The sequence below is a fragment of the Dendropsophus ebraccatus genome, chromosome 5 (assembly GCF_027789765.1).
Source record: "Dendropsophus ebraccatus isolate aDenEbr1 chromosome 5, aDenEbr1.pat, whole genome shotgun sequence".
Lineage (NCBI taxonomy): Eukaryota > Metazoa > Chordata > Amphibia > Anura > Hylidae > Dendropsophus > Dendropsophus ebraccatus.
In genome coordinates this window covers 83,849,977-83,870,601 of record NC_091458.1, presented here as the reverse complement: position 1 = coordinate 83,870,601, position 20,625 = coordinate 83,849,977, and the positions used below count along the sequence as shown (strand labels likewise).

Sequence of the window (20,625 nt, the reverse complement as noted above, 5' to 3'; positions counted from 1 at the left end):
TCAATAGTTCAGGCAATTTAAGAAACTTTGTAACTGGGTTTATTAGGCAAATATACTATTATCTACATTCAAAAAGCCTTTCCCCAGGTCCCCCCCTCCCTCCTCACTCTCATCCACTGCTCATTATCAGGAAATCTCGACTGGTTTACACAGTGAGGTCCTGTCTGTTTTATGGAGAGGGGAGGGGGAGGATGGAGATTAGTCACCAGCAGAGAACAAAGGATTACACTGTGTGAAAGTTGGTATTTAGAGGTCAGCACTGACTTCAGAGAAGATAGCCCGGTGATGTAGCTGTAAATTAACTCTTTGTTGTCCTATTTTGGTGCCTCATCTCTCCCCTCTCCATAGAAAACTATGAAGACAGGAAGGAGAGCTTCAAACTGCTTTTTCATGATAAAAATGCATTTTTCGACTAATAAACCCAATTACAAAGTTTCTTAATAAAATCGCCTGTATTATTGATTTCTGCAAAAAAAGACTGTGACACTTTACCACATGCCAGCTTGTTAAAGGGAACTAACCAGCCCAATCGGGCTGATATGGTTCGCTGAACTGCTGTATACGGCTCCTGCAGCAGCCGCGGCACGTACCGGCTGCAGCAGTAACTGTATACCCGAAAAAAAAAAGGACTTTAATCCCCTGGGCGTGTGAAAGGCAGCGTCGGGGAAATAGTCATCTAGGCGGCTCCCTGCCCATATCTAGTCACCGCGCCCTGCCTGTCAGCGCGCTTGGAGGGATGATTGACAGGCAGAGAGGCCAGTAAAGGACCTTTCTGCCTGTCATTCATCCTCTCTGAGCGCGCTGACAGGCAGGGAGCGGTGACTAGATACGGGCAGGGAGCAGCCCATATGACAATTTCCCGCCGCTGTGTGTCACGTGCCCGGGGGATTTAAGTCCTTTATTTTGAGTATACAGCTACTGCTGCAGCCAGTATGTGCCGCAGCTGCTGCAGGAGCTGTATACAGCAGTTCAGTGAACTATATCAGCCGAATTGGGCTGATTGGTTCCCTTCAAACTTTTGATCTGCTAGACTGGCCTAGTTACCCGTTCCTATTGTGCAGAGGACACAAACAGGACTAAAGGACACCATACACTTTCAGTAACTGACGGCAGATCAGTTATCTATTCCGCCCACACCCCATCCTTCCAATACACTGGAACGTTTAGCATGGCCGAATGTTCCCATGTTCTCTATGGAGAGGGGCTCTCACTGTAGTTTCTTACTTTCTGAACAAAGGGGTCAGACAAGTTTTTTTTTAAATCACGGCTGACACTCTAGATGGCCCAATACATGCAAGAACGGCGGTCGAATGCCCCACTAGTGGCAGGTTTGGTCGATTAAAGTCTAAGGTGTATAATAAACATTGCTACTTCTCTTTTGCAATGCTAAAAATCTGCCTCTCAACATGATAACAGAACAAGAACTTGTGACAGGAGCTTTGCTAAATGGGTTATTATGGATCAGTAGCTGTACACAAGACATAATAAAGGGAAATGAATGCCTGGAGCACACTACTTGCCGGAATGAAGAGTGTCTACTATAAATCATAGTGATGGGCCCATAATTTAGACCAAGGTGGGTAATGACTATTACTTCAGCACACCAAGACATTTAACAATTGTATGCTTCTAACTTTGTGGGAAGAGTTTAGTGAAGACCCTATGCCTGTGCCCAGTGCACAAAGCAAAGTCCATTAAGGTACAATAGTTAAAGGAGTATGATAAGAGGCAATTGCAAGCCAAACTTTTTCCTAAAACATCAGTGTCTGACCTTACAAAAGCCATCTTGGCTGAATGCGCACAAAGTTTCCCTTAAAAGTGAAACCACAAAATGGGGCTCCTCTCGATATTATTGTTCGAGGTTTCTAGAACTGTACGTCCAACATACACATAGCTCAATATATATAGAATGTGACCAAAAAGGTTTTAGAAAAAAATGAATGCCTTTCCGCCCCTAAACAAAACTGAATTCTAAATTTGTATAGTTATAAAATCAAAGTCTAAAACTTTAAGATCACTTGTATCCAAGACAGATGTAATAAATAGGGTCTATTTAATCTACTGATCCTCCCTCTCAGACCCTGGTTTGGTGTAAAAACAGCAGATGTAGGTGCTGCAAATTTTTATTTTTTTTTGCACTGGATGATCATTAGACCTGCACCAGACCTATAGCAAATCATCATTAATCATCAATGTAGGTTACCAGTTACCTTCAGTTCAAGAAAATGGCAAAATAAGCTTACACTATATTAAAGGAGTATGAGCAAAGCTAGTCATCTCGAATGATTTAGTAGAACAATTACATGTCCACGTAACTTAAAGCGTAACTGTCATTTCAGGGCAATTTTTTTTTAAAAGATTAAATATCAACAGTTCAAGCGATTTTAAGAAACTCTGTAATAGGTTTTATGTACCAAAAGAGTTTCCTTCTGGACTGAAAAAGCAATCTCCCAGCCTCCCCCTCACATCAAATGAAGCAGGATTTCTGTCTCCATTATGTGGCTATGGAGAGGAGAGGGGCTGTTAGGAGTGACTGAGCACGGAGCAGTCTTGCAAAGCACAACACCCTGCAATCTTCTCTTAGTAAGTTCCTAGATAAGCACTGACCTTTCTGACCCCAGAATCCTGCGCTTTAGGTGCCCAGACAGTGTACAAACAGCTGACCTACATGTCACCTCTTCCTGCTCCCTCATCTCCCTCGGCCCCTCCCCCCTTCATAGGCTTACAATGGAGAGAGCAGAACCCGTCTTCACTGGCTTCTCTGTAATGAAGACGTGTTTGCCTGATAATGCACAGATAAGAAATCGGGGGGGGGGGGGGGGGGGGGGGGGGGGGGGGCGGGGAGATTGCTTCTTGAGTACAGAAAGAGGCTTTTTTGGTTAATGAAACCTATTACAGAGTTTCTTAAGATCGCTTATACTACTGATTTCTGCAATAAAAAAAAAAAATATGACAGTTACGCTTTAAGGCTGGGTTCACACTACGTATATTTTAGTCAGTATTGTGGTCCTCATATTGCAACCAAAACCAGGAGTGGATTGAAAACACAAAAAGGTTCTGTTCATACAATGTTGAAATTGAGTGGATGGCCGCCATTTAGTAAATAAATTAGTATATGGTTGCCAATGACTAGTGATACAGTAAATCTGACTGCACTACTCCAAAAGAAATCCCTGCCATTAAGATCACATCTCTACTTCTTCCCCATACATTTTCATACAAATCTGTAAATATAGCAGCAGGTAATATACCATGGGAAGAACAGGTTTATTGTTGGTCAAAAATAATGCTCACATCAAGTAGGTCAATTGCTGACTGCTCTGGAGGCCAATTTAGTAGTTTCACATAAAAGCAGGCTTTTCTTCAGCTTATATTCCCGTTGTTTAAAGCTGTGCCGGGGTGTAGAAAGTGTCGCTGGCTCCTATCAAGCCATATAGTAATTACAGACATATAATAACACTCACTAAATGTATGGAAGGGCATGATAGTTTTGTAGCGGGAACGTGTGGGGCACGATTACCCTGTGAAGCTACACACAGGGGACACTTTCTATATTATAGAGCATACATTATAAACCACCATTGCTGTAAGCCACAGGGTTTCCCGAGCATATGGGAAAAATCATACTTTTGTTTACTCCCCCAATCTATCCTTGGAATCTATGCATCTACTGTGTAATGCTCCTCTAATTGAGCTTCATCAAGTCTATAAATTACATAAAATGCAAATGTTTTCCTGCCGATCATATTTTATTGAAAAATTCCCATCGGTGAATTAAATGTGCCCATAAATTACAATTTTAATAACTTCATCATAAATGTATGCAGTACCGGAGAACTGGAGGCTGGAACAGAACACAGTTCTGAGAGCCTTGTAGCCATCAAAGTACTTTCTGCTACTGCTTCAAGTCATTTTTCAGCTCTGCTACAGGTCAATGGTAAAAATAGAATCGGCACTAATGTTACTTTAGTACGTCTGAGTAAGAAGCATCTAGCAGGGCTGTGACATTAGACGCAAAGTAGTGGGTGAACTTTAAAATGCTGCATAACAACAATAATGGCAACGTAAAAGGTTCCTGATGATGGATATTTTCAGTATAGAAAAATGCTTAAAGCAAATTAGCAGCTACAGGTGACTTGAATGGTTCGGCAACAGGCACGCCGAACAGCTATGTGTCTAAATATGACAAAACGCCTCTGCCATGAGAAGCAGCCTGCGAGTATAATCACCGGAAGCTTCAATGCACTTTTCTACTTAGGTATGCGCAGAGAGGATGAATGATTAATGGACTGCAATTTTCCCAATACGAAATGATCTGGGCAGAATAGCTGCTGAAGGGTCATGCGATCAAATTCATTACTTTAATAAAATGAAAGGTGCGTCTGTGTGGGAAATGAGGGATTTGGGTAGAGCTCGTGGCTTACACAATGTGTGATTAGTGTGAATAATTTCCTTGAAGATCACAGGGGGTTATGTGGATTTCAAAGGCCTTATTGTATTTGTCTTATTGTAAACTCCAGCGCTCGTTGAGTGTTTTGGACAAGGATTTGGAATCTATTGGCACCGTACCTATTGAAGTTTCCAGACGCTACTACAAAGGAAGGATATCAGAACAGGTATTGCTCCTTTTCTAAGTAGCTTACCAGACAGTTTAACATTTTCATGTCCAGGTCTTTTAAGACTTGCTAACTAAAAGGGGAAGTGACAACACACTGCTTCCCCCCCCCCCCCCCCCTTTTACGCTGGAAAGCATGATTTTCTTACATTAAAGGGGTACTCCGGCCCGGACGTATTTTTCAGATATGGCCAGGGAGGGGGTGGTCATGGATGCCAGATTGCGGCGCCCCGTACCCCTGTCCCGCGGGCGCTTCCTGGTCTGAGCTGCCGCACGACACGGCACTGGAGCCAGGGAGGTAAGGGATCGGCGGCATCCAAAACCAAACCCCCCCCCCCCCTGGGCATATCTGAAAAATACGCCCGGGCTGGAGTACCCCTTTGAGGCCGGTGTTACACATACAGGATTCGCAGAAGACTTCACTTTGCGAATTCTGCTGCAATCCTGTGTCCTGTCATTTACTATGGCTTTACATCAGGAAAAAAAAAAAAAGGAAAAACTGATCGCACCTCTATGCCTCTGTTCACACTGAAGGTTGCATTTTTTAATATCTATACAGCAGGTTTTTATTGTGTGTATGCTGGGGGGAGAATATAGGACTTGCACCTGTTGGCTGCTGTTACACTTTCTGCTTTTTGTCTGTCTTAATATATCCACAGCGGATTTTTCATTTGTCTGTACTTAAGCCACATGCAGTATGTAACCTATAGTGTGAACAGAGGCATTGAGGTGCTGCCGAGTTTTCCTTTTTTTCTGTTGTATAGGGGAGTGTGGCTACCTCCTGTTGGCTTGCACTCCACCCATGTCTTGCAAGTGTTATATATAGAGATTTAGCTCCTAGCTGCCCAGTTGTAGGCTTATTTAGCCCAGAAGAGGCCATTGCTAGTGTGAAAATGCTAGAGTAGTGACCATGTCTCTGAGGACACCTTAACATGGTAAAATGGAACACTCAGTTTGATCAAATAGTTTGCTTAAATTTTAAATATCTATAGGAGCAGGTTTTTATGGTGTGTAAGCCAGGGGGAGTATGTACGGTAAGCACTTGCACCTGTAGGTTGCTGTTGCACATAGACAAAAAAAAAAGTGACAATGTCCAAAATAATGGTAACAGCATGCTGGAATAAAGTGTTCCTGTTTTGCTAAATCCGCCTATGTAAGATGCTGTTATTATTTTATTATCTTTTTTTCTTTCTATTAACGGACTGGATGACCGGAGGGTCTCAGAGGGGGGGGGGGGGGGGGAAGTGCTATAGTAATTCTCTATTTGGACTTTTTTTGTCTATGGATTTTTCATTCCATTGTGAGTACGTAATGCTTCTTCCCACCCAAGCTGGCTCTGCCTGGCTAATACATTACCGGGCCACACTTGCTACTTGCTGCTCAGGCTCCCTGGTGTCCCCCTCAGCCAACCAGTAGCTGCGGTGGGGAAGCACACATATTGGCTGGAGTGGGACACCAGTAGCTGGGGGCCAGAACAGCAAGCAGGAGCGTGGCCAGGTAATGTATTAGCCAGGCAGGACCGGGTAAGTGGGAAGAAGCTTTACATACTTGTAGTTGAATGAAAAATCTGCTGCAAATATGTAAACCTATAGAAAATGACAGGACATAGGATTGCAGCAAATTTTGCCATGGAGCTCACAGAGTGAAATCTGCTGTGATTCCCAGTGCTGGATTTAAAGCTTAATGGGGTTATCCAGGCTTAGAAAAACATGTCAACTTTCTTCCAGAAATAGCAACACTCATGTCTCCAGTTTTAATGAGGTTTTGCAACTTAGTTTCAGCGAAGTGAACAAGCCTAATTACAGAACACCACCTAAACTGGAGACAAGAGTCATGCTGTTTCTGGAATAAAGGAGCCATGTTTTTCTAATTTTGGATTACCTCTTTAAACTGTTCTATATAGAGGGGACAGAATCCCCTCTTCTATGTATCTATAGGAAACCTGATAACAACAAGTCTCCACCAACTAGCTCAAGGACAATTGGAAATTGGAGATGGAACCCACAGAGCAGAGATTGGGTCAAAAATGTCACATACAAGTTATGCAATGGGTAGAAATAGTGATACTCCTCATGTACATACAAATAAGCTTATCTTGAAAGTCACGTGAAAGTACAGGTACTCTCTAAAAATAAAATGTATTCCTTTAATTGTTATGCGTTTACTTGTTACCTTTGTTCTCAAGAAATTTAAAAGATTAAACAACATGACTTGCTCCCATAGCAACAGCCATGGAACCAATGATTTTAGTTTAGGGCTGGGCGACTATGGCCTAAACCAACACCACCATTAATTTAAAATGGAACCTCGATTACGATTATACCACACCCCTTTACAAGCCACACCCCTGTCCCTACTCTTTCCTGCAGTGACCCCCCCCCCCCTTGTAGGCTAGGAGAGCTGCCTCTCAGTCTCCACCATGTACACTGCAGGCCCTGGTTCTGTGTATTAGCCTGCTCCACGCCATGCAACTACAGTATAAATTGGGCGTAGGGCAAGAGTGGAGCAGGTCTAAACACAGCACAGTCTGTATATACTAAGGTAGTTTCCTCTATGGGCTGCCTGGGTCCTCACTATAAGGGGGGCTGATGTGCTATACAGGGTGCAGGTGCCAATATTATATTCGTATACACACACATATTTTCGTGCTTGCACACCACAACGCCTCTACATAAATTCTGTGCACACTGGAGCCTCACAATGTGCACACATAATGAAACCGACACCAGCTGAAAGCCCCCTCTGCATGCAACCAAGACTTGCTTGGGTCAAAAAAAAATACAGTGCTGCGATTCAAAGCATGATACCAGGTGGGGAACTAATCCATTACATTCCTTCCCTATCCGTAACACCCGCAAATTGGCAGACATGTGAATGCCCCCTTAGAGTTTTAGGCTAAAATACCAAATTAAGGTCAATGCAGTGAAGCTGGTGATCTACTGTATCAAGCCCTCAGAGAGAACTAGAAGGATCGATGGAAAGAACTGCAATTACTATTAGAATTGGCCATAAAGAGATCATATGACATTTTAATAAGGGTAGTTTCTGTAGAGTGCAGAATGAAGAGTCAGAAATCGCAGATCAGGTTATAGTAGACTGTGTGTTCCCGAAAGTGGAAGAGATGAAGACGAGCTTAAGGCCCTATTCCACGGAACGATTATCGTCCGTATTCGGCCGATATCGGCCGCGACGGACGATAATCGTCCGTGGAATAGAGTGCAACGATCAGCAGACATCGTTCATGTCGGCTGATCGTTGCAGTCGCTTGTTTTTCAACATGTTGAAAAACAAGCGACTAATATAGCAGCGATCTGCTGCCGTCGCTCCGTTGAATAGGAGCGTCGGCAGCAGACGCTGCTATATCCTATGGGCTGCCCGGACGATCAGCTGAGAGCGCTCGTTTGCTCCTCTGACGACCCATGGAATAGGGGCATTACAGAAGGGTCAGTACTTAGTAGTGCAGGACTTTACTAGAGACATTTCTTTCAGTAACATGCTCAGGGTCCGTGCAATAGGGCCAGAGATCAGCTATCAAATGAGCAAATGCTTGTTTGTCGACTGCATTTAAAAGCCACACATCTACCCATGTAAATAAGCATGTGTAGCCAACAAACAGAAGTAAAGCGCCACACAAATGATCCAGTGATCATTCTTGTGGTCCAGCCTGCCCGATATAAAGCTGTGTAATAAGCTCAGTAAACAAGCACTGGTTTAAGAGATCAAAATAAGGTCAGACTATGTAATACAACAGCGGAAACCAGACATCACGATAATAGGTGGGCATTCACTCTGAAAAATATGGTTTCCATACTAATAATGTGTAAAGAAGAATGCAAGTGACATTGAGACCTCACCACTGTCTTGCCAAATTAGGTCCTCATTTGCTAATACTGGCATTATACCCTAATAAGGTTAGGAACTGTGTCATACATGGGAAGATATAAAGCAGAAATAATCCTTACCAAAGTGTTGGAAAATCTTCTGGCACTAGGGACTTGAAGGAAAAAAATGGATCATTACAGTATAATAGGATTAGAGAGTGTGAAACGCTGTACTTCATATTGAAACCAGCGCAGTGATCAGCTGATCTCTGCAGGTCTGGCTTCCAATACCCTAGACAAGATGAATTCTGCAATAGGAGAAGCGTCACCAAATGAATAGTGACCAGTTTGAGTCACCCAGGGTAACTGCCAGCTGTACATGATCCTTTTCATCTGTATGCCCTAACAGGGTACATGAGCAGGGAATTTCTACCCTACACTGAGAGCAGTATCACAGACCCCCACTGCCGCTGATGCATCTGTCATATCCACCGTTTTATGATGCTTAGGGTTTTCATTTTGCTTCCCTGCCTACTGACAAAAGGGAAGAATCAGGTCATTGCAAGATTTTCCAACACGTTGAGAAATCTTCTTATATGATATTGAGCGTCTGTCATTGTCACAAGAGCTACTCGTACACATCCTGATGCTCAGACTGACTGACAGAGCCATTTATATGTTAGAATAATTCAAGACAAAACCCAGAACATTTGCGCTTTATAGATAAGGATGTGCTCTTTATACAATCTTAACTATTATGTCCTACCTTTTAATCTGACATTACCCATTATACAGAAGGTAGGACACCAAACAAGAGAGGAGAACAGGGAGACAAAGGAATAATAATCATGCAATAGTCTATAGAGGACAATTCATTATCCGAGCTTTTAATAACAACAGATGGAAACAGGAAGAAAGTTCACATCTCAGCATGAAAGACATTAATATCAAAGTCTAAATGGTTCCATACCTCTGAAGGACTGAGGAATATTTCATCAAACAGACTTCTAGACTCTCTAATTGGGCCGTGCTTAGCATGTAAAACAAAGACACAAGACAAAAGAACTGAAGAAGTTAGGTCATTGACCTAGAAAAAAGGAAACAGTTTACCAGATTCTCAGCCTTCAATGATTTACCAATCACATTAGGATTATTGCAGTCGTTAAAAGCGCCACAGAAAGCATGGAAATAAATGAAATTGAAAGTTATATGGAAGACGACTGAGACATTAAGACAACGTACTTGAGGTTCAATTACCAAAAAAATTGGGATTTTGCTCCCAAGACACGCCTCAACATTTCAGAAGCAAATGGCAGACATAATGATTGCACAAATCACTTGAGACCTAAAATTTAGTTCATTTCACAGATCTAACCCCAAAATGCTGCTTATGTGAATGGTAATCCTATAGGACCTGTTATCAACATATTAAATTACAGCTCCCATGATGTAGGTCTTTATAAACATGCCATGTTATATATGTGGGAAATATAGGTGTCTAAATTTTGAGTTTTACTGTGGCCGAGCAGTATGCAGATTGCCCATATCTTATCCAAATAGAGGTCCTGGATGATAGACATTTCGCATGCTTGTGACTTCAGTGCATGGCCCAGTCATCCTCACTTAATAAGAAAATATTACTTGAAGAGTAGCAGACGCATAGAAGAAACTTCCAGCAGATGTGGTTGGTAAATCCACAGTAAATGAATTTAAACATGTCTGGGATAAACATACATCTATCCTAAGATAAGGAGAAGAAAGGAAATACTCGGAGGGTGGACTAAGGAAGCAATGTCTATGATCCAGTAGGTGCGTATCGGCGGTAATGGCTGACATCACTGCCCGGTGACTGTAAATGGGCAATGAAAAATATTATACCCAGGATGGAGGCCATAGCTACGTACATACCACAGACATGTTTGTTAACACCTAGATACTGGTGGCTGTAGTAAGTATAAAAGATGCTGGCAACTGGTACCATTTTTTTTTTTTTTTACAATACCTGGTTTGCGCAAGCACACCTAATGACGTGGTGCTTTTTACCAAACACCGTCTGGTGATTCTGGCACCACCGAGCGCGGGAATCGGGTAGCGTTTTGAAAAAAGGGAGCATTCACAACCTTCATATATCTCATTTGCTATTTCAGGAACTAAAGTCTTGCATGGTTTTTGACAAGCAATGAGTGGGCTGATATGCAACCGAAACTAGCCATACATATTAGAATAAGGTTGCTTTAACTGGATCACCTGATAATCCAATAGCACGAGAAGCAAATATTGAGAGAAATGAAACAATTATGTTGCGTTTTACATGTCTGGCAGTTCCTTAATACCCCCTCTCCTAGAAATATGAGAAAGTATTGTATGGCCTATCGACTATTGACGCATTTGTGTAGTGAATAAATGCATGGGTGACCTTCCATGTTTGGGTCACTACATGCATTAGGGGATGCACAAAGGAGAACAGTAAATTATCTTAGAACATACAATATTGACCAGCTATAGTACTACTCAGCATCAATAACCAATGACCCCCCCTCAGAAGAACCTTGTGCTGTTTGAGCATGTCTGAAAAAAATTGTGTCAAGCTCAGAGGTCTGCCAATAGCCTATGAATGTACATAGTTATTATTAGAAGGTTGCTTCCTCCACTGTCATGTTTGATCAATGAAATTAGACAAAAATGTTCCCAAGATGTGCCTTTTGTGGCCACCGCAAGTCTTATCTCACAGCCAATAATGCTGCACACAAATGTCAATCAGGCAAATGCTTCCTGGCAGCAATAGAAAGATTATACAGAACAGAGACATTAAAATATATAATCAAATACAAACCTGTGCGCACATTTAACCTGGCATAGATGGAATTTAATGTCAGTTTATAAAACATTCAGGACAGTCAGAGTAAAGTATAGAAAACCGATAGTAAGGCTAGAAAATGCTTAAGACGACAGACCAAGGAAAAAATGGTAATACAAAATATGCTACTAGTACTTAGCGTTTATTATTTCTCTGTTGTCTAAAGGCTGTATGCGGTCGATAATCGCCTTGTGTGATAGAAGACAATGATCAGCCGACATGCATGGTGTTGGCTGATCGTTATCATTCATTTTTCAACATTTTGAAAGACAACGATAGTAGTAATATATATGCTGCCGTCACCATAAAATAGGAGGGGCGGCAGCAGACCATCGCTGTCTTCTACAGGCTGCCCGGACAATCTATTGATCACCTGGGCAGCCCCCTCACAGCTGCCCGTGACCTCCCTGGTTCTTACCCGCTTTCTGCCGGCAGCGAGCGGGAAATAAGGAACAAGCAAGCGCTCACCTGACAAGCCAACGCTTGCTTGCTCCCTCTTGTCGCCCCATGTAATAGGGGCTTAAGGCCTCGTCCACACAGCATCCTGATATAAGGACAGAAAAAGCGACCATTTAATTCTATGGGGTCGTCCACACATCTGTCTTGGAAAATGGATCCGTGTTTGGCCACTGATTTATTCTACCACTGATTTATTCTACAATAAAGTAGGACCTGCATTTATACAACCCTATTTGCGGTCTGGGCTCCATAGACTTTAAAGGATAAGTCCGGCCAAAATTTATTTTTTATATGTTATTACTTATGGAAAGTTATACAATTTTCTAATGTACATTAATTATGGGAAATGCTCATATACTGCTATTTCTCTTAATTTAGTGTATCAGGAAGTGTTGGGGCGGGTTCACACTACGGAATTCTCGCGGACAATGTCCGTGGAATTCCGTCAGCTGTCCGTCCGCACGGGCACGCGCTTTTCCGCCGGCTCCATAGACACCATTCTATGGGCCGGCGTATTCCGCGATCCGCTGAAAGAAGTGACATGACACTTCTTTCAGCGTATAGCGGAATACGCCGGCCCATAGAATGGTGTCTATGGGGCCAGCAGAAAGGCGCCCAGATGTGCGGGCGGACAGCTGACGGAATTCCGCGGACACTGTCCGCGAGAATTCCGTAGTGTGAACCCGCCCTTAGAATTCTCTCAGAACCAGTGACGCCACGATGAATGGTGTAATTAATATGGAGTGTCCAGCAGGGGGCGCTCTATATATAGAAGTCAATGAGTACCATTGACTTCTATATATAGTGCGCCCCTGCTGGACACTCCATTGGAATTACAATGGATGTGTGTATGTAATGTAATGTTATGCACTGTACTTTGCGATTGAATACATTTATGGAATACTTTGGGGAGCAAGTGTCCTTGCTCCCCAAAGTATACCATAAATGTATTCAATAAATACATTTGCAGGGCACCGAGCACCAGGAGCGCCATGCTCCCAGCCGGGGTGGGTGAGGGCTGACGCGGCCGGCGATAAGATAGCACAGGTACTACTCTCCCATTATCTGCAGATAATGGGGGAGTAGTACTTTGTATATGTGCCCAGCACCGAGCAGGGAGGGGGGAGGTAGATGGCACTTCTCTCCCTCCCTGCTCGGTGCCCTGCAAATGTATTTATTGAATACATTTATGGGATACTTTGGGGAGCAAGGACACTTGCTCCCCAAAGTATTCCATAAATGTATTCAATCGCAAAGTACAGTGCATAACATTACATTACATACACACATCCATTGTAATTCCAATGGAGTGTCCAGCAGGGGCGCACTATATATAGAAGTCAATGGTACTCATTGACTTCTATATATATAGAGCGCCCCCTGCTGGACACTCCATAGGAATTACACTCTTCGTCGTGACGTTACTGGTTCTGAGAGAATTCTAACACTTCCTGATACACTAAATTAAGGGAAATAGCAGTATATGAGCATTTCCCATAATTAATGTACATTAGAAAATTGTATAACTTTCCATAAGTAATAACATATAAAAAATACATTTTGGCCGGACTTCTCCTTTAACCCTTTCACAAATACACAATCGGTGATTGCGGGTGACACATTCAGATTACCAGAATCTAAATAAATGGGGGCAGACTGAAGAAATTAAGCTGTGCATGTGCCAACAATATAATATAATATAATATATATATATATATATATATATATATATATATATATATATATATATATATTTAAAATCTTCTTTGTAGTTCATTTGTACCAATTCCATTCAGAGAGTATATAACCAGACAAAAATGTTAAAAAGAAACCAAGACCGAACAAAACCTACTTTGCGGCTTTCATTCTGCATTGTAAAAGCTCTTAAGTACAGCAACTCATCAGACGCCGTTCTCTTTATCTTACACCAGAGAAAACTATTTCATACTGTGTAATTGAGCTGGGCTGACAGTCTGAAACTGTCTAGAACAACTCCCTGTGTGCTGAAATGGGCTCATAGAATAAGATAGCTCTAAGTAGTGCTCTCTCATATGGCATAAAACAACATTACCAGATAACAAACTGAAGTAATGTGCTCTACAACCACAATTGAGTCAAGAGCTGCTGGAAGAGAACAAGCACATAAAAGAGGATGACACCATCCAAGCTCTAGTATCTATTTGGGTACTTAAAGATCTGTTGCATTCATTGCAGGGTTTTTATGTGGGGAATGAAACAAGGGAGATAACAAGGACGATAGTGTAAAAATTCATGTTCTGAAATTGAAAGTGTCCAATTACAAACATCAAAATTATTTTATATTTTAGCTTTTGGAATGTGACATTTTCATTGCATCTTAAAGGAGATTAGAAATTCTATTAATAGTGATCACAAGCATTTTTTTTTTGAAGGGGGGGGGGGATCAGTTTCTGAGTTTGAAAAGAAACAAGAAGTGGAGTGAGAAAAAAATGGATTAACAAGTTTATATATTCTTCCTTTAAATTTTCTTTCCTTTTGAAATCCAGTTGTGTCTCTGGTAAGAACGTTAGTGGAATATCCCTTTTAAAAAAAAAACACACACACCCTAAGCATACATCTACAAGTAGCAAGTTTGCATCAGATTTAGTAGTGTAAAATCCACTCACTGTGAACTTGGTCTAAAGAAGTTGTTTTGCAGGTGGCAGGCTTGGGTGTTGCACTTTTTTACATATACCTGCTTATATATTAGATCACTGGCTCTGTACAGTGATCCCTCAACTTACAATGGCCTCAAGATACAATAATATACAATATACAATGTTCCTTTTTGGACCATCGTAACTTGAGACCAGACTCAACAAACAATGTTACAGACAGTCAGGATCTGTGACACATGTGAATAACTAGATGAGCAACCAATGAAACTGGCCATTTTACTGGTAAAACCCCAGTATTAGTGAAATGCATGCACTAGTTGGCTGTCTAGTAGTGATTCTCAACATACAATGGTTTCAACATACAATGGTTGTCCTGGAACCAATTAATATTGCATGTTCAGGGACGATTGTACTGTAAAAGGGGATTGTGCTACATTTTGAAGAGAAAGTCTTGGCTGATGATATTACTGGGGGTTTTGTTGTGATGAAGAGGAGACCTTGTTAATTAAGGGACAAAAACTAAAAATCCACTTGTTTGGTTTATCATCTGATGATCATTGTCTGTTCAAGACGGTACTCAATGCTACCAGCAAAGATAAGTGTCAGCCGACCTCCCAACTAACAAATCTCCTATGTCATACTGTAGAGACATAACAGAAATAAATGTCATCCATCCCTACCCTTCTGAAACCTGTGCTGTTTACGTCCCTGTATGATACAACACATAGTAACATAGTAGCTAATCTGTCACCTGCTCCATGAGTAACTGAGATGAGCGAGGCAACTGAGGTTCAGGTTCATACAAACATCAACTGTTGGCTTTTGATTCCTGCTGTCTGCCCGCTCCGTGGAGAGGGTGGATACAGTCTGACGACTGCCTAGAGAACTAGAATACAGCCATAGGTCATAGGTTGTATCTCAGTTTTCCAAGCAGCTCTCGAGCTATATCCACCCTCTCCAAGGAATGGACAGACAGTTGAGGTTCGTTCAAACCTGAACCTCGGTTGGCTCGCACATCTCGTAATAACATTCTAAGTAAGGATTGTTTTCCTTGAAAAATACTTTTGAAGGGTGTGCCATCTATAAGGAGGAGACAAGGCTTAAATACCTACACAGCAGGTTACTGGACTAATTGAGAGCATTCTATATTCATAACTAATAATCTTTACTTAAAGATTCTCGTAAGCAGATAACGTCATACATTCTATATTTATACTATAAGTCTATATATAGACTTATATTTACGCCCTACAGTTCTATGGTACTGTTTCTTAATCATAAGTGATCTGTTTCATTGCAGATCCTGTGGGGGCTCTGACCATGCATTCACACCATTCTCGCCCCTTTAAATTTATTACACTGTGTCAGATCCTTTCACTCAATGAATTTAAAAAAAAGGCAGTCCTAGATGGACCTCATCAACTTTTATGGGGTCCATCAGGGTTTCTGTCATTTCATGCCTGCTGCAATGTACATGTCAATAGAGCCTAGTGGTCCATGGTGCTAAAAAGATGAAAATTAATCTCAAATGTCACCAATTATGTTCTGAATCAAAATATGACAAATTTAACAGTAAAACTGCTTACCCTCTGCGACGCTTCAGCTGCGGCAGCAGCCATTGCTGCCGCCTTAGCCTTCTCAGCTTCATCGTATGTTGGGAGAGTGGTTGCAACACTATAGGGAGGTGGTACAGGGTAGAATTCACTATGTGCTTCTGTCAATGAGAAAAAAATAATTTAAAAAAAAAGAATATTTTTTTACAACCAAGAGGCAGTTTAAAGAAGCAAGCCTACTTGACACAAAGCTTGGTTTATAACAAGATATGTTAAAGTTTATTGGTGTCAAGCGCGTGTACCTATGCCTGCTTTAAAAATACTTGTTTTAAACCTGAGGCTGCAAATCAGTTATCACGCCCCTTGATAAAGCGACCTGTACGCGAAATGTGCGTCGGGGTTACGGACACCAGACACCACGATGGGTAAGCGTCTCATTTCATTATCATTTACATTGCGGGCATAGGCTGACATTGTTTTCAGCGGTCCGGGGCTGTGTGGATACACTGCAGGGCTAGAGGTATACTGATTGTGACGTTTACATTGGATAGTGGTATATGTAAAGGTTGTTATTAGAATCACGGTGGTCTGGTTATTTATTATTGCTGGATTTCCTTTTGCACTAGAAAAGAAAAGAACTTTTTTATTGATTTTTTAGATCATGTTAAATAAAAACTAATATATTTTAAATTAGCTTTGTGTGGTGTAATTGACCTTATGAAGTTTCAGAACACAAAAGAGAATTAGATCCTGCTCGACAAACACTAATAATGGTGATATTAAGATGAAATTGTAAATGCTGCCAAGACAAAAAAAACAAAAACAATGTAGGCAGTCTTCTATAATTGTTGTGCCCACTAAACAAACAGTGCCATCTACATCAAGTGAATCAGACTATTATCTGGTCTTCTTGGAAGAGACCAGCCAGAACTAAGAGCCCTCTGTTCCCAACTAATGGGGAGGATATGCAGACGGGACATCCTAAAAGTGACAGTGTTATTTCTGTATCATTAGCCCCCTGCTCACTGCTAATGCTTCATGTCTAACAGCATGAGGGGCACACTACACAAGAAACCACTGCATGGGGAGTTATAGTTGTGTAATTCCCCCTTATCAGATGGCGTCTGTTTTATATAAACTTGACAAATGTTTTAATACTTATGTGCAAATCCGGTGATCAGTGGAATATCCGCTACATTAAATCATACACTGGCCTTATTTTCTGTGACGACTTCACTATCCTAAGCCCCTGTGTCATCCACCTCTATTATTTAAAAAGTTATCCCAAGAATTAAAATCATCCCCTACCTGCAGGATCTAGCTTACTAGGTTATTGGTGGGGTCCAACTGTTACAACCCCCCAACTGATCACATGAACAAAGACCCCATTGTCTCCCAAGTAAATGAAGTGGCAGCAAGCATGCTCAGCAACTGCTCCATTTACTCTATATTTATGACTTGTGAACATTTTGAGCATGTGTGCCGCTCTATTCACTCGGAGGTCAAGGATTAGTTGACGTCTCACTGGTAAGCCCCCCACCAATCAGCTTGTTCTCTCATTTCCTGTGCGTAATGGATAACAATTTTGTACCTGTCCCCCCCCCTCCCCTACTTTCATTTTGTCTTCTGTGTGTCACTTTTACCTTTTTTTTGCTGTTTTTATGTGGCTCTTTAGCTCATTTTCTGCATTACTTTATTCCGCACAAATTTTAAAATTTAACATAAACACACAAAAAAAAGAAAAAAAGGAAAAAAAACATAAATAAAAATCCTAAATGAATAATATTAAAACTACACAGTGACCTATCAAACATACTCAAGGAATGTATGATAAACATACTAATGTACGATATGAATGCATGATAAACCTTATTTCGTTCAGCTGAACATTTTCATACAATAGAAATACAGTTCTGCCTTTGGACTGTTACATCTGTCTGATAGACATTGCTGACTGAAGAAATATTCCTACACGTACCATTATCCACCCCATTGTCCACCACAATACTGCTGTACGGTGGTGGTGATGTATCTACTGCAGATGCAGCTGTAGTCTGGCAAGCCTGAGAAGCCTGTGTTGAGGTTGATGGCTGCTCACCGGCTGGTGTTTCTGAGGGGTCATCCTCATTCTCTAGCTGAGGAAAAAAGAAAGAATTAGCATCATTGCACTTCCACACAATACCCAGTGTCAATTTCAGTAGGATCATAGCAAATTAATAGGGTTTAATACATATGGAGCCTCCTGACACCTTACAGTACTCAGATGGGAAACAAGTATCAGGTATGCTAGATTGCAACACCTTTCATTGCTTTCTACCACAGTACATACACAGCATGCATGTTTAAAGGAAATCTAGCAGTAACATAGCCCATACTAACACCTTTAACAGATCAACATGGTGACACTGAAAACTGAGGACATTGTTGAACTTCTTTGCATTGTTTTAGAACCAAACCTTTTATATGCAAATTAGCTTGCTCAGTACACTGAAGGTGGTCTCAAAGCCCCCAGTGCACTGCTTTCCCTGCCCACCCATTACACAGCTTCATCAAGATCCATGATCATTCAGGCTGGGAGTAAAGTGATGAAGTGGTGTAGAAAGCGGCGCACTTGGGGTGCTGAGACCATCCCCAGTGCATCGAGCAAGTTAATTTGCATGTTAAGTTTTTGGTCTGTATCCCTGGAATAGCACAAAAGATTTAAAAAGAAAGGCCATAGTTGAGCTTACCACTGCACCAATCTGCCCCTATAGGTTAGTGTAGGCTATCTTTATGCTAAATTGCCTTTAAGGATACATTTACATCCCATTTGTAAAGTCCATTAAGTGTGCTAAGTTCCTGATGTATATGCTAAATGGGTCCATAGCTTTACAATGTCCGAAGGTGGCAACTAGTTTGTCCGTTTTGCCCTCCATCTGACCAGAATGCATCAGTGTACTGCAAAAAAAAAAAAAAAAAAAAAAGCATGGACAACTGTAGCTTACAGTATGCCAAGGAATGGTACCTGTGATACGAGTTAAACATAAAAGCTCTCTCTATATAGAAAGCATCACCTATAGCCTATAATGCCATGAGCTTAACAGCAGGATGTATAGAAAACAACAGCTTTCCAAAAACAAAACACGATTGTGTAAAAAATAAAAACAAACAACCAAAATGAACAAGTGCATCTACTTATTTATATTTAAGTTCAACAGATCTGTCAGGAAAAGCAGACTCTATATCAATTACATGGATCCCATATAAGTCTATAGCCACTGTTAGTCATCAGTCACAGTCTTTATATTAACATATATACGTCAGGAACTTTTTTCCGGGACATATGTTAATAGAGGAAAAAAACCTTATGTGAACCATAATCGGGCCACTTAAAAATATAAAGATAAAAGAAAACTGACAGCACTGATATGCATATATCTGTGCTGTCAGTCTCCATATCCAAGGCAGCAGTCTATACTCCAGTATAGGCAGTATCCCCGTTTTCCTGGCAGCCGTAGAGTGGCATCAATTTTCTACAGCTACAGGAAATTAAAGGGGTACTCCGGCCCTGCAGTATAATCCGTGTACGGCCGGGGAGCGAGTTGAAATAGAAGCCGGCGGTGACTTACCTCCCCGATTACAGCGGCGACTCCAGGATCGCGTCGCCCCGTACCCCAGTCCCGCGGCCGCTTCCTGGTTACAGCTGCAGCATGAGACGCGACGTCTCAGGGCAGCCCAGCCATTCAGCAGCAGATGCGGGACTAACCAGGAAGCGGCCGCGGGACGGGGGTGCAGAGCGGCGCAATCCGGGAACCGCCACTGGAACCGGGGAGGTAAGTCACTGCCGGCTTCTATTTCAACCCCCTCCCCGGCCGTACACAGATTATACTGCAGGGCCGGAGTACCCCTTTAAGCACAGAGCGCTCGGGTTTGGATAACATTGCCGAACCTGAACATTTGACAGGTTCGCTCAGCACTATTCTTAAAGGAGAAGTCCGACCAAAAGTATTTTTTAATATGTTATTATGGGAAATGCACATATAGGGCTATTTCCCTTAATTTATTAGATCATGGAGTGTTAGAATTCTCTCAGAAACCATGACGTCAAGATGAAGGGTGTAATTCCTATGAAGTGTCCAGCAGGGGGCCAAAGAGTACCATTGACTTCTATATATAGTGCGCCCCTGCTGGACACTCTATTGAATCAATGGATGTGTATGTAAAAATGTTATGTTCAGTACGTTTTGATTGAATACATTTATGGAATACTTTGGGGAGCAAGTGTCTACAGGTGCTACTCCACCATTATCTGCTCATACTATGAATAGTATATTCATGTATATGTGCCCAGCACTGAGCAGGGAGGGAGGGGGGAGGTAGATGCACAGGCACCTCTCTCCCTCCCTGCTCGGTGCCCTCCAAATGTATTCATTGAATACATTTATGGGATACTTTGGGGAGCAAGGACACTTGCTCACCAAAGTATTCCATAAATGTATTCAATCAAAAGGTACTGTACATAACATTTTTACATACACATCCACTGATTCAATAGAGTGTCCAGCAGGGGCGCACTATATATAGAAGTCAAATGGTACTCATTGACTTCTATATATAGTGCGCCCCCTGCTAGACACTCCATAGGAATTACACCCGTCGTGATGTAACGGTTTCTGAGAGAATTCTAACACCCTATGATCTAATA

General features: G+C 41.8%; 1 protein-coding gene across 2 annotated transcripts in view; it reads right to left on the bottom strand.

Moving 5' to 3' along the window:
• NDFIP2 (Nedd4 family interacting protein 2) overlaps positions 1 to 20,625 on the bottom strand; it is a 75,792-nt gene that overhangs the window by 31,699 nt on the left and 23,468 nt on the right. The window contains exons 2-4 of one of the 2 annotated variants that reach the window (XM_069970668.1): positions 17,920 to 18,076; positions 15,975 to 16,102; positions 9,407 to 9,466 (exon numbers count right to left, since the gene is read on the bottom strand). In XM_069970668.1, coding sequence (XP_069826769.1) covers positions 9,407 to 9,466; positions 15,975 to 16,102; positions 17,920 to 18,076 — 345 coding nt within the window. The remainder of the gene's footprint in view (positions 1 to 9,406; positions 9,467 to 15,974; positions 16,103 to 17,919; positions 18,077 to 20,625) is intronic. The other variant, XM_069970669.1, reaches the window with a different exon arrangement.